The sequence below is a fragment of the Biomphalaria glabrata genome, chromosome 18, assembly GCF_947242115.1.
Source record: "Biomphalaria glabrata chromosome 18, xgBioGlab47.1, whole genome shotgun sequence".
Taxonomy (NCBI): domain Eukaryota; kingdom Metazoa; phylum Mollusca; class Gastropoda; family Planorbidae; genus Biomphalaria; species Biomphalaria glabrata.
In genome coordinates this window covers 24,571,689-24,586,748 of record NC_074728.1, presented here as the reverse complement: position 1 = coordinate 24,586,748, position 15,060 = coordinate 24,571,689, and the positions used below count along the sequence as shown (strand labels likewise).

The 15,060-nt window shown below is 35.5% G+C and overlaps 1 protein-coding gene across 6 annotated transcripts in view; it reads left to right on the top strand.

Annotated features, from left to right (window-relative positions):
* The first annotated feature begins 1,365 nt into the window (after positions 1 to 1,365).
* The window catches only part of LOC106066790 (collagen alpha-5(IV) chain-like), a 41,371-nt gene continuing 27,676 nt past the window's right edge, over positions 1,366 to 15,060 (top strand). For 5 of the 6 annotated variants that reach the window (XM_056017050.1, XM_056017049.1, XM_056017048.1 and 2 more), the window contains exons 1-3: positions 1,366 to 1,686; positions 8,839 to 8,880; positions 12,034 to 12,270. In XM_056017050.1, the coding sequence (XP_055873025.1) occupies positions 1,647 to 1,686; positions 8,839 to 8,880; positions 12,034 to 12,270 (319 nt within the window). In that variant the 5' untranslated portion in view covers positions 1,366 to 1,646. The remainder of the gene's footprint in view (positions 1,687 to 8,838; positions 8,881 to 12,033; positions 12,271 to 15,060) is intronic. The other variant, XM_056017051.1, reaches the window with a different exon arrangement.

Sequence of the window (15,060 nt, the reverse complement as noted above, 5' to 3'; positions counted from 1 at the left end):
ATGTTCATTTTACAATGTTCATTTTACAATGTTCACTTTACAATGTTCATTTTACAATGTTCGTTTTACAATGTTCATTTTACAATGTTCACTTTACAATGTTCATTTTACAATGTTCATTTTACAATGTTCATTTTACAATGTTCACTTTACAATGTTCACTTTACAATGCTTATTTTACAATGTTCATTTTACATTGTTCATTTTACAATGTTCATTTTACATTGTTTATTTTACAATGTTCATTTTACAATGTTCACTTTACAATGTTCATTTTACAATGTTCACTTTACAATGTTCATTTTACAATGTTCACTTTACAATGTTCACTTTACAATGTTCATTTTACAATGTTCATTTTATAATGTTCACTTTACAATGTTCATTTTACCATGTTCACTTTACAATGTTCACTTTACAATGTTTTACGAACGAAACTTCACGATATGAGATTAAAAAATAAAATACATTTGCGGAATAAAGCAACAAGGATAATAGGAAATGTATTTCTTAAAGCAAATAATGTTTTTGTTTATTTTTTTTTTGTAGAGAAGTGTCTCAACTTTCACACAAAATTCACTTTGTTTTTAGTCACATTGTCGTTAAACATAATACTAAATGTTTCTTTGAATTATATGTTTATTAAAATTTGTATAACTTAAAATATTAAAGTACAAGACATATGTTTTTCCTAGTGCAATATGGGGACAGTTACTTTAAGTTTGAATTGTATTATTTTTAGCTATGGAAATTTTTGTGACTGAACTGTTCTCTCATGAGTGAAATATTTCCTGACGGGAAATAGAGGCAAACAATACATCATTATCATCTAAATCAAATTCTCACTATTACATCCGCTGGTGATCAATTAATTAATTGCTTAAAAAACTTATATTTATAGAGCTTAGGAAACATTAACATTTTAAAAGTAAAACAATTAATTCATTAAACAAAAAGAGGCAGGATATTATCCCCTGAATTTCACATACTGGAGAGTTGTACACCAAACAATGTGTGCATTTTATCGATATCATTGTTCTGTATGGTCGAAATATGCCAACATATTTTGTTTAAAAGGAAAAAGTTAATTGCTCGTCTAGATATAGTTCTCAAATTCATCCAGCGTGTGGTCCCGCTGTACTACTCTTGCATTAATCTTGTGTGCGGTCGTCCTGTACAAGTTTAGGGGGCAGACCTAATACACGAGACAGTTACCTGCAACAATCGTGCCTCTGTCTCGTCATCCCCCTTGATAAACTGTCATTTCGTGGTCTAGTTGTCCCCCTTTCCTGTCACAGCCCACTAGCCCCCCCCCCCAACCACCCATCCCTTAAAAAAAAGGCTTTACAAGTGAAGAGACTTTTGCATTTAAACAGACGGGCAGTCGAATAAGTTGCAGACAATATGTTTCACTTTTTTTAGGCCCAAAATTTATTATAATTAATTTAATTTTAACTTGGAATAAAGTTGACAAATTTAACGTTCCTTGTTAAAAATTTGTTTAGTTCAAGTTCAAAGATTTAAATATTCAAAGGACTTTTGTTATTCGATATCTGACTAAACATCTTCTCAAGTCTGCATAGAAAATATTTTTTTTTTGAGCTCAAATCCTACCACACAAAGTAGAAATTTCGTACCATCAAAAAATGTTGAAATTTTACCAAAATATTTTACTAATCACACTGGGTAAGTAGAATATACTCTTTTTTTTTTAAATAGTATCAGCCATTAACAGCTTGAGTGATAAAATAGTTAAGCAAATTTAAGTTTTGGAATATTTGTTTTAAACAAAGAGTTTTTTAAGGGGGGGGGGGGAAGGTGGAGCAGGAGGGAAAAACAACTAAAGCCAAATTTAGTTGTTAAGTTATAGAACTTACACAATATTATATATTGAATGACAGCGAGATATTAAGGACTTAGTTCTTCTATATTAGTCATTTATGTATAAAACACTCAACCAAAAAAAAAACTAACTTAAAATGATGTTCATAGATTTTAGAAATAGCTCGATACTTGATATACCTACCACCTTAGAGGATGAAAGCATTTGAGAGACAGATTGGGCTAAATATTAATAGATGTCGATTTATGCAAGAACTACTTTTTAAGACACTGACATTTGTCCATAGATCTTGGGAATAAGCATTCTTAATCAAAGACTGTCATTAGACTTTAAAAACAAGTTATAAACACTGCATTAGATAGTAGATCTAGATCTAAGACACTAACACACTGAACACTAAAACACTTGGTTAGGGCCTAGGCCTAGGAAACATTGCAAGCTGTCGAAGTCCTTAGCAATACTCTAACAATGCAAAACGAAATAAGGATTAATGCTTGACTCATATTCGTCGTTAGCAGATTCATCATTGTATCTAAAGGTAAATGGGTTTAGTAAATTATTAATGAAAGAACAGGCCTACAAATTTGTTAGGTAAGTAAATGATGCATATTAAACCATAAACAGGAGCACTGCTCAGGTAAATAAGAGGACGCCAGTTTCTAAATCGATCACTATAAAATATCTCTATAGTAACCTGTTACATGAGCCCTACTTGCTCTTACATATAGTTGTCAAGCATGTAAGGGAGATAAACTAAGCTATCAGCGTCTTTAGCATGTCTGTAACTTCCCCTTGCAACAGACAATTCAAATCCATTGCCTTCAGCTTGACAAAAACAAATGTAGGTATGAAATTGCCTGTGAGCCCTATACTTCATAAGAAATATGCTATATTATATACTTGCTGTTTAATAACTTAAAACAAGTTGAATACTTTCTGTTTTAGAACACATAAGTTTTTAAATGCCACAGTGCGCACTGGATGATGCAGAAATGAATATGAGATACTGTCGTAAAACTAGGTCATGTCTGCTTTTTTAAAATACGAATGCTTCTATTATTAGAAACGTCTATTATAAATATCATTTAAAACACAAAACACTCACTAGGAACTTTCAATAGAACTAGAGAATGTGGCTGAGTGACCCAAACAGCTTAGCTATGGCTAGTGTTGACTACCCATCAACTGGGCTAAATAGTTCGAATCCATGTCAAAAAAAGTTTTTTAGCTGAGCGCCTAAAAGCAGCAAGGAAATCCTTTCCCAGCTCCCCCCTCTGCAACATGTTAACAAAAGAGAGTGGATCATAGCGCACTGAGTATATCTATAAACGTTACAGTATGAAAAATTAACTCTATAAACCAATTCAAAATAAAAGCAATTCAAAAGAGTCTTTATACAGTTATTGCCAGAATGGGAAGGGTTAAAAAAAAAGGAATTAAATATCAAGCCCTCTGCAATTCTTTGAACTGGTTGTGAGTTGATAAGCTAGAATATTACATTTTATTCTCTGTACATGTTATGCAAGTAACGATTCTGAGCCTGGCAGAAGCTGCGACGCCGCTGATCTCAAACAGTGTTGGCACTGCTATTGCTTTGGATACATCAGCTGCGTGGAGAGGGGGGAACTGATGTGTGGGCGACATCGTTCCGACCAGAGCAAATGCCCAGGCTTTCATCTCATTTCCATGAGATGATCCATAGTCGCTAGCGACTGAAGGAGGCCATAGATAGATAGAGATTCTAAGACATCATGTGCTAGCTGGAGATTGACTAAAGGAGGCCATAGATAGATAGAGATTCTAAGACATCATTACCTAGCTGGAGATTGACGTTTGTCCACGCAATGCATCTGTCATAAATGTCAAAGGACAAATGAATTGAAGCGGAAATCAATCAAAATGTCAAATGTCAAAGATGATGTGATGTTTCGAGGTGAATTATGACACCGGATATAAACTTTCACCTTTGATGTATTTTGCCCTTTGTCCTGAACATAGCTGACCTCTCGAAAATCTATATTTAGCTTCCAAACCGTTTTTTTTTTAAAAGAACTTTATGAAGATCATTCCGCATGTCATATAGTAACTAGCACACTTAAGGCAAATATGAGTTGTGGACTAATTATAGCTTAACAATACAAATAAGCGATTTAGTGGCAATACAAAGGGTAATTTTAAAAAAGAGCAAAGTTAGGGAAATGATAGACTACCGACATATATATGCAAGACATATTCGACCAAAAAGAAATATATAAATGCTTAAATATCTCAACACTGTAATCACGTCAAACGGCCGTATACACTATCACAATAGATTGTAGATACAAAAAGATATTTATAAATTTTAGATACAAAAAGATATTTATTAAATTTAAATTGTGTTTATACATATCTTCACCTCTTCGCCAATCCCTTAGTCTGTTGAACCGTTGGGGCACCACCAGAGATCCGCGTTCTCGCATTTATTTTTTTTTAAAACTTCATTCATCTACAATTATATCAATATCAGATAGAAAATAAAGTTTAACTTTAATTCGTAAAAAGTGTATCGTTTACATTGGTCATTAACTTCGAAACATTAATAAGTTGTGCTTGATGTAGAGTACATTCCAGAATTAATAGAATCTAGGTGTAAGTAACAGCGATACGTTAGTACACAAACAAACATAAATAAACAATGTCACTTCCTGGTCTCCATGACAACACAAGGCACGACGTTTCGTAAACATAATTATATTCACGAGGAGACTCTATGACGTCCTCCTTCTGCTCGTTTCGTAATCTCTAACCTCCAAAGTGTTTACTGTAGAAACAAGCCGAATAACATTTTCAGATGTCACACATTATGGTAATAGAAGGTGGAGTATGACACACAAATAGGACTTGACATCTGTCTCTGAGACATTTTCTTCCTCAGGGAGTCTCACGATGTTGAGATACAACGGTGCCAGAAAGCGTTTAGATGAATATTACTATAGTATATTTTGGTTTTCGTTAAATAAATATAATCCGTATGATTATTATTTTTTATATTTTAAAATTGGTGGGGACCAAGGGTTGACTTGGTGCCAAAATCTGCCCTGGCATTAGTAACTATTGGTCCACATCTACCGCTGCCACATGATAGGTATCTATTCGTACCTGTCGACGTAATATGTAAAGTTTGATAAAGTATCTAAACCAGCTCTTGCATGCGCTGCTTTACATAGCGTATTGCATGTCTTCATTTACATAGTCCTAGAGGCCATATGACATATACAAAAATAAATGTACAGTATAATCGCAATCTAAACAAGTCCGAATTTAATACTTTTGTTTTACAAGATTTTGAAATTATTTCAAAGTACTAAAAGAGTAAAGCATAACACTTGAGAAAAAGGCGACTTGAAAAAGCTTTAAACACGCATCCACTACGCCTTCTGTGTTAGTATGTACTCGAGGGAAAGAGTGGCTAGCCTATATGGGCGTTCAGGCCAAAGTCTGGTGGACCGGCTTAGAATGGGTCAGTGTCCGAATTGAATGCTTTATTACATGATTTTGAAATTATTTCAAAGTACTAAAAGAGTAAAGCATAACACTTGAGAAAGAGGCGAGCTGAAAAAGCTTTAAACACGCATCCACTTCGTCTTCTGTTAGTATGTACTCCAGGGAAAGAGTGGCTAGCCTATATGGGCGTTCAGGTCATAGTCTGGTAAACCGGCACAGAATGGGTCAGTGTCCGAATTGAATGCTTTATTACATGATTTTGAAATTATTTCAAATTACTAAAAAAAGGAAAGCATAACACTTGAGAAGGAGGAGACAAGAAACGCTGTTCCTACCGTATACATCAACAAACTAGTCTCTGATAAATCGTTTATGATTGTGTCCAAAACAATTTCTTGAAGAATGTTATATCAATAGCCTTCAATATGAAAAGGGATTCTGTAAAATAATTTACGGACTTACTGTCATTCAAAGTCATTTGGTTGCCCCACTGGCCCATTCTGTCCGGTCCACCAGGCTTTGGCCTGAACGCCCATATAGCCACTCTGTCCCTGGAGTACATATTTAAACAGGGGGTATGGTGGCTGTCTGGCTGAGTGGTAAAGCTTCTGACCTAAATGACGTCTGGAATTTTAAAATGTAGGTATTATTCGGACGTCCCTGATTCCACCTACATGTTCAGGATTAATTTGTACCATCTAATTAGAGGCCAGCACAACGACCAACTGCCTTTACTTTTTCCCAACTAATGTAAGGTAACCATTAGAATGGGTGGACTCGGAGGTGCCCTAAAGATCCCGAAATAAAAAAAATCCAAGCCTTCAGGATTCGAACCCGGGAACCTTCGGTTCGAAAGCCAAGCGCTTTATCACTCAGCCAACGCGACGAAAATACAATCCATACTTGCTCGACCATCGCCCGAGTTACCAAAGGTCGCGTCTGCCGTCACAGGCGGGGGGGGGAGGGGGTTAAAGTATATTGCAGGTAAAAATAATAGAGAAGAATGAAAAAAGACGGTCGAGAGACTAAGGGATAGGGGCAGGTGAATCTGAGTCCACCTAACTCTAACAGGGGCCTGCCATTTTTTTTAAATTGAGGAAGTAAAGGCCGTTGCTCTGATCACATGACACTCGTTAACCGTCGGCCTTAGAAACAGATGGGATTTACAACATGTAGATTCATAGATCACAAGGTCTGAAAGGTGTACTTTTTAAATATACACACAGCAAAATACTCACTTGCATCTATCACGAATTCAGAAAACTGAAAAGTTTACCTTTTGACATGTCTTATCTTATCTTATCTTATCTTATATAATACAGACGTTACTTCAAAAAAGAAGATGATTACGTCCTATGCGTCATGCATTTAGTCATGCATTTTCATTTTCTGTCCTGTACCAAAAACATTTGGTCAATAGAGTATGGTCTTAACTTTAACTCTTAATAAATACCCTAATCTACAAGCATCATACTCTCGCAGTACACATTAACATATAAAGCACAAGTAGGGTTAATATATAAACCCCCCCCCCCAACTTCTTCACCTCTCTCTGACCCATCATGCATCAGTCTTGTCCCAATGAAAACTCGTACCCTCTTGTAAGGAGACGTCAAACAAGGGGCATAAATCTTATTTTAAATGTACACAAGGAAATATTGTCTTGTTTTTTTAAAAAAAATGTAAATAATGCAAAGCACTCTAAGCAATTTCACCTTTAAAGAGTTTCTCAGTGGATTGTCATGTTTACACTACGCCCAGTGACACAAGCCAATTTTTAATAAATAAATTATAAATAATTTTGTTTTGAAGCACACTTTTTAAAGACAATAGGTTAGTGCAGTGTTTCGTAATCTCATTCGGTTTAGGGATCAGATGACTTTGTAACATATGACACATGTCAAAATGATAAAAAAGGTCACATTCTTATTCTTATTCTTTCGAGTCTTGGACGCTGACTGCAGAGCTAGAGAGGAAGATCCTAGCAATGGAATTGAGATGCTACAGAAAGATCCTAGGTATCACATTCTAAGACCGAATCATAAACGAAGAGATTAGAGACAGCGATCGGACCCACCATGATCTGCAAATGAAAACTCTATGGCCACATAACAAGGTCTTCAGTGCTCGCAAAATAAATCTTCCTTCTGGGAACAGTACCAGGAAAAAGAATAAGAGGCAGACAGAGAAAGCGATGGGAAGACAACATAAAAGAATGGACGGGTCTGCCATTGAAAGAGATTCTATCCAAGGCAATAAACAAAGAGAATGGACAAGGTGTAGTGACCTATGTGTCGCCGATTGTGTAGTATGGACTGTTGTCAATTAATTATTAAACGGTTCTATTATTTTTAAACTCTTGTTGTCAAGTACTTGGGTTGCTTTGTACTGAACATTTCGCAGAGAGCCTGTTAGAGAGAATCAATCTGTGTGATAATGATCAAGCGATGATTCTGTATTTAAATCTCATGTATTAGTGGACGCCCCCCACCCCGAGTACATAAAGTAAAAAAAAAAACAGGGCATCTGAATGTGTAAACAAACTGGTCGAAATGTTTTTAGCCTAATAAAATTAAATAGTGTACAAAATACTTTTGTTACAAAGTTTATATCAACTCACTCTGTCTGTTTGGTAAAAAATTTGTACACGTTATTTCTCCGACACCCAATCTCGGACCAAGCAGAAATTTTGCACAATTATTTTTTTTTACCTGACAACACAAAAAAAAATTAATAAAATAACCAATAAGTTAATTAACTATTGGTAATTAATTATTTTGTTTGGTATCTCGAAAACGGGAAAGAAATTGTATTTGACCGATGTGGTGGTATAAGTTGAATTAGTTCCCTCTTTACTTTGTAAAGAGAAAACTTGAAAACTAACAAAAGATAACTATAAAATCTTCTATTTTCATAAGCACTCCCCTGGCACAATGGATGCGATGTATGCCCGAAGAGGCTGAGGGTATAGCCGTAGAGTTCATATTCAGGTCATTTCCCTTTATATATTTTTATATATATATATATAAATGCATTTAAAAGCGATCACCAAGATACCCCCTTCTTTCTACCCCTCCCAACCTGTTCCCAACTGGTTCAGACAAGTCATAGGATTATACAGAGGGGGGAGGAGGGGGAGAATTTGAAAATCCCCCCCAGGCCGCCACTTGAGAGGGGGCCCCAAAGGAGTTTTTTTTACATTAACAATTTAAATATTACGCTAAATGCAGGGGCCCCCAAACGATGGAAAATTACTAGCTACGCCCCTGGGATTATAGCGTATTATGAAAGCTAAAAGTATGAAATAACGCTAAACAAAAACAGTTGGTAAAAATATTTCTAATCGTACAGATTGATTATTGTTAGTCTAGATCTATTACAAAATTTAATTACACGACTGAATTCCAACTAATTGATACAACTACTCGTGATAAAAGCTTTTTAGACAAGTATTTTAAAAATGTTTTTCTTGATTATGTATTATCTGCAATGCTTAAATTTCTTTCCAGGTGCCTTTCTACTGCACTCAGCCACATGCCAAAATCAAACAGGTTAGTCATTCAAAGACTTCTAAATATATAACTTCATTTAAATAATAAATTTATAGAACTACCGAACTTTATGGGTTTGTCTCGGAACCTATGCAATCCAGATACATATTCATGGTGCCCATAGGCACAATTTTTAGCTTCCTTACGCAATACCTTTTATGTGCTAGAACGGCTAAAAGGCTGAGAACCTTTGCTTCTGTTAAAATAAGCGAAGTTTAAGGAGACGAATCATTTAGCTAATTGAATCAAGTTTGAAGTTTTTGATGGTTCTAAAACGAAAAACTTTTGAGTTCCAAAAAAAAAGGCTATATTTTTTTTTTATGTTTTTTTTTTCTGTTTGTTCATACATTCCTTCTTCCCTAGTGCTATTAGAGCATGGAATGGGTTGCCTGAGCGAGCCAGGAAAACCAGTGACTTGGCAGAATTTAAGTCATTGGTTAATATGCATGAATAAATGCATGACGCTTAGGACGTAATCATCTTCTTTTTTGAATTAACGTCTGTATTATATAAGATAAGATAAATGACTATATTTTATTACTATGATGCGTGTATTTAATTGCTATGATGCTTATCCTTAATTACTATGATGCTTGTATTTTTTTGAAGCGCGAGCCTCAGTTAGTGACAATATATTTGCATGTATCCTCTATCTCTAACGTATTGACCTCAGATTAATTTAAACTAAGAAGCGCGGGAAGCGTGGTCGAGAGGCTAAGTGCGCTTGAACTTGGCTTGTCTTGGCTACCTAGAAGGGGGCTCGAGGTTCGACACCCGTCTCGTGCAGAGTTGCGTTTACTGAGCGCAGCACGGAGATACCCCCTCCCTCACCACTGGTCCACAAATGAGATTGGACCAAAGCGCTCGAGCATGCTATAAGCATGAAAGTAGCGCTATATAAAAGCTATAATAATAATAACTCATTTCTTTATCACAGACTTGTATGATCTTCGTGTTCTAGCCATGACTAGATTTAGATATTGTTAAAGTATGTCGCGGCCAGTAGGCCTACCAGGGAATAACTGTTCACTGTTTGTTCACTGTTTGTCATTGGCTCTCCTTGTAGCTTTTCTGTCTTTCGGTTAACCCTTAAGATGCGTGTGTTAGTTTAGCCTCTAAACATCAAAATTGTAATTCCATTTTGTAACACTCGTTGTAAAACAGCTCAGCACTTTAAGGGTTAAGCTTTTAATTTGAATACATATCAATAAATTTCAATAACTTCTGACAATATTAAGTTTACACTATGCGACCAGCTTTACAATAATTAATAAACTTATGTGTATGGTTTATACAGGCCTTTAAAAATAATTAAAAGTAATGCCAACATCATAGAAAAAGTCTTTTCAATGCCACATTTTTTTTAGTTTAAAATCGTTTAGACTCTAAATAGCTTTAACTTATGAACAGGGTATTTTGTTTTTAATTCGCTTAGATATATTCATTGATGAAAGTCTATTCGTTAAACTAAAAAAAAATCTATATTAATTCTATTGGTCCATTATGAAGTTTTAAATTTGATCAGAAATTAGGTCAGATATGAAGTTATGATATGGACCAAGACTATTTACCTACCAATTAGTTTTGGCATGTATCGTTTCACGCTACTATCTTGGTTTACTGTTGTTTCTTCACAAATATGATAATACTGAACATTATAATAAGCGTGAACTATTTTTGTTGTTGTATTAATGTTTTAGAATATAATATACGGACCTGCATGTCTTCGCTTCTATCTAATACAGCGGTTCTCAACCTTTAATGCTCGGTGACCCCTTTTTACAACCCTCCACCTGCCGCGACCCCCCCCCCTCACACACACACAGCAATAGAATAATAGACAAAAAATCAATTTTTTCGATGGTCTCAGAGGACCCCTGGCAAATCGTCAATCGACCCCCAATGGGGTCGCGATCCACAGGTTGAGAACCCCTGATCTAATACATCATTTTTCTTATGTATTATCTTAATAACAGATGGGTTAGTTGATTAGGATATGAGTGTTTACTTTTGCTAATTGAATGTGTCTAATTACGTTGTAGTCCTAAATACAGTATGTCATTAATTCGGCTTAAAAACTAATCTCGTAGTCAAGAGTTTGTACTTTGCATGTAGCCAACAGAATACAGTAGGTGAGAATGAGCGAGCTACGGACAATATGGAAATTTAACCCTTTCTCTCCGTAATTATTTACCACATTCTGGTGGAATCAACGTTGATATCGTCAGTTAGGAGAGAAAGAGTTAAAAGAAAAGAAAAAGAGTGAAAATGTTTATGTGTATGAATGTGTTTGAATTCACTGTTAGTATCACGTTTTAAGTAAAAAAAAATACTTGTTTGTCAATCTTGTTTCTAGCTTTGTGTTTTTAAAACGATATACAGTGGCGTAACTAGGGGATGGTGGGTGAGGCAGCCGTACTGGACGAGTACGGGGTGCAAAAATAGGTATAAAACCACTGCATAAAATATTATGTATTCCTGTCTTTATGCGTTCGAAAATTTCGTTAACTTTATATGCAAGTTTTATTTTGCTAATTGCTGTTGTTAAAAGTTCCTCTCTTTAAGACCTCGCGATCTATAGGCCAGCCACCTCGCCCCCCCCCCCATGACTGTTCTTCTACCAATATGAATTACATACACTATTGGCAGATGGGGAGTGAAAACATTTTCTATGCACATATTTACTGTATTTAAATCATCACAGAAAACAATTGTTTACATGATTAAAACGGAGGCTTAGTGTGCTGATTGGTTAAGCGATTGTCTTCCGAACTTGGTGTCCTAGGTTCGAATCCCTATGAAGACTGGGATTTGGAATTTCGGGTTTATTAGGCTGTTGTCACCCAACTCTAATGGGTACCTGACTTTAGTTGGGGGGAAGTAAAGTCGGCTGGTCGTTGTGCTGGCCACATAACACCCTGATCGTTAATTGTTGACTAAAGAAAACACATGACCTTAACATCATCTGCCCTATAGATCGCGAGGGCTTAAAGAGGGAACTTTAATTTACGTAATTAAAATTAAGTTCATTCTAAGCATGTGGTAGTCTGAGGATGATAGCTTGTTGTGAAGTCTTCTATTATTTGTTAGGATCTATCGCCTTTTAATCTCATCAAAATGTCTGAGGGTTATCTGCCCCGTTCCCTTGCACAGATCGAAGCACCGTGGTCTGGGCAGTCTCTGTAGACTCTGTTGACCCATCGGCCACCAAGACGACACCACCACCGACCACACAGACGTCCACAACGTCAACCACCAGCACCACGAGTGTCACTAGTACCACTGTACGCTCCACCACGTCAACGACAACCACCGCAAAGACAACCACCTCGACACCTAGGCCAACACCTACTTCAACCAAACCGAATACACCGACTTCCAGGCCAAGCAGTAGGATGCCTCAGTTATTTCCCTTTCCCATGCTATTCTCTTCGCCCTGTGTGTATGTTTTGACCCAGTTTCTCCAATCTCGGCCACTTGCTGTTGCCACTTTATTTTTTGGGCCATAGATGTGTAGATACATATCATTTCTACACTAACATACAGTTTATTATATCTTATTACATATTTTGAACCAATGTAATTTATTCTCCATTGATACATTTTAATCTGATTATCGCACTATTTCAATTCTACTGACATTTCCCAATGCTAATGATATTCAACACATCTTTCTATCAAAATAATTTTTTTTAAAAACTTTACTACTGGGCAATGATTGTTAAAAAGTACCAGTAATGTAGATATCATAGATTTTAGTACAGTTTTCAAGCATTATTTGAAATAGACTCATGAGATATAAATATATTATTATCCCCAACTGGTTCTGTTGATACAAGCTTACTTTGCACTAATGATATTGTTTACAATAGTTTACATGTACTAGTTACGCTTGATCCTTTTTGTCACTACTAATAAGCTTTGAAATGTACGCTTTTCCAGTGGCGTAGCTATGGTGGGGGGTGGGGAAGTTAGAATTTGAAAATCCCTCAGGGGACCTCACAAGAGTGTTCAATTTTTTTTTTACATTAAATATTACGCCATTATCTCATGTCATGATGTCGAATGTAAAAATTCAGGGGCCCCTAAGGAGGTCAAGTCCTCCCCCAACTAGCAAATGATGGCTAATCCATAGCTACGCCACTGCGCTTTTCCTTTTCCCGTTTTCTTTGTATTGGAGATTTTCATAAAATGGAGGCAAATCCAAATGGCAAGCTCACAGACCTATATTATATATACAGGTCTGTGGAAAGCTTTTTAGGTTAGTGTATCCGGTGGAGAGTCTACGGAAGTATTGGCAAAATTAGAAGCTCAAAAAACATTTACATCTAAAACATTTATGCACTTTATTTTTAGCACTGTAGAAACTAGTGCAAAGTCAAAATGTGATTAAAGACTGGTAGTATGCGCTCTGGACTGTCGTCTTGGTGGTCCCGGGTTCGAAAACTGCCCTGGTATAATTTTTGAATCTGAAGGAACACTACTTCTAGTGTGAAAATCTCCGATATATTTTTTAATGTGTAGTGAATAATATAATAGAATAAGCATGCTCAGTAAGGGGACGTTACTAGCCTTAATTTTTGTGTTCATTAATATGATGCATCACCGGTTATCTGTACTGAAGAGCCATAAAGATTTAAAGATCTGTTGAGTATATTGCTAGAGGATACTAATAACAAACTTTTCTACCAAGGTCTAGGTCGTCAATGCTGTTTTGAATTAATGGTTTCGCTTTTTGTGAATTTTTTTTTTGAGTCATAGATCTTGAAGAAGATTGTAGCTAGTTGGTTAAATTGAATTCATATAGTTTAAGAGTGTTACAATCTCTCCGTAATTATTCTCCGCGTTAAGAAGAAGTTATTCATTTTTCTTATTTATATTTCACTAGCCTGTTAGGGTTAAACGTCAATACATTTTTTCTTACAATCAGAAAATGTTATAATTAGTAAACATAAATGGATGCCCTTTTTATATAACACCAATTAAAGTTTATGAACCCCAAAAGTTAAGTTATTTTAATGGGGTCAAATCAACGATGATATTGTCAATCAGGAGAGAAAGAGTTAATCGAAATGATTTAAATCTACATAAGTTACTTTGTTAAAATGCTACTCTATTACCAAAAAAGCTTTAATCAAAAACTGATATTAAAATATATGCTCTATAATGCACTATTTAGTGAATGTCTCACTATTTACATCAAGGTCAAGAGTAGATAGGTCCAAAGTAGATAGGTCCAGAGTAAATAGGTCAAGAGTAGAGGCCAGAGAAAGCTGATCCTGTGAGGACAAGACCAAAGAAGACAAGGCCACAGTAGACTAGGCTAGAGAAGATAACTTCAGAGAAGACAGCACCCAATTGAAGTTTATGAACCCCAAAAGTTAAGTTATTTTAATGGGGTGAAATCAACGATGGTATCGTCAATCAGGAGAGAAAGAGTTAATCGAAATGATCTAAATCTACATGAGTGTTAAAATGCTACTGTATTACCAAAAAGCTTTAATCAAGAACTGATATTAAAATATATGCTCTATAATGCACTATTTAGTGAATGTCTCACTATTTACATCAAGGTTCAGTCGTTACTTAAACTCTCGGATCTAAAATAAATTTATCTAAGTGAAATGCTCCATCACTAGTAAAAATTTTAGTCATTAGTAGAAGTTTATGTGTACAATTAAGTTAATGTGAACACCTGACATCAAAATTGTAACTTGACGGAAGTTACTTGAATCCAAAACTCGCTACTTATTTCTAGCTAAAACAAACATACACATATAAGCACATACACATTAAATATCGTCTGCTGGGAGAATGAAGAATAACAGCAGACGACATTGGAATCACGATCACAAGATAATTTTATTTGTCCGAACAAATAGAAATTCAGTTTAATAACAATTCCATGCCACCGCCAACAAAAGCCAATCGAACATTACAAAAAACCCCACAACAATTGAGCTGATGTTTATCAAATCACTCTGACAAGTTCTGTGTAAACCTCTTAGTTTACAGAAGTACAGTGGCTACATTTCTGTAGAGAAGACTTTTAAATGACACAGGTATTCCAGTCAACTTGCGTAGCTCTATTACCACACAAACTATTCACGGAAGCAATTAATTACTGTTATATTTAAAGAACAGGATACGGTAAAAGCTTCAAGTATTTCACTGAATATT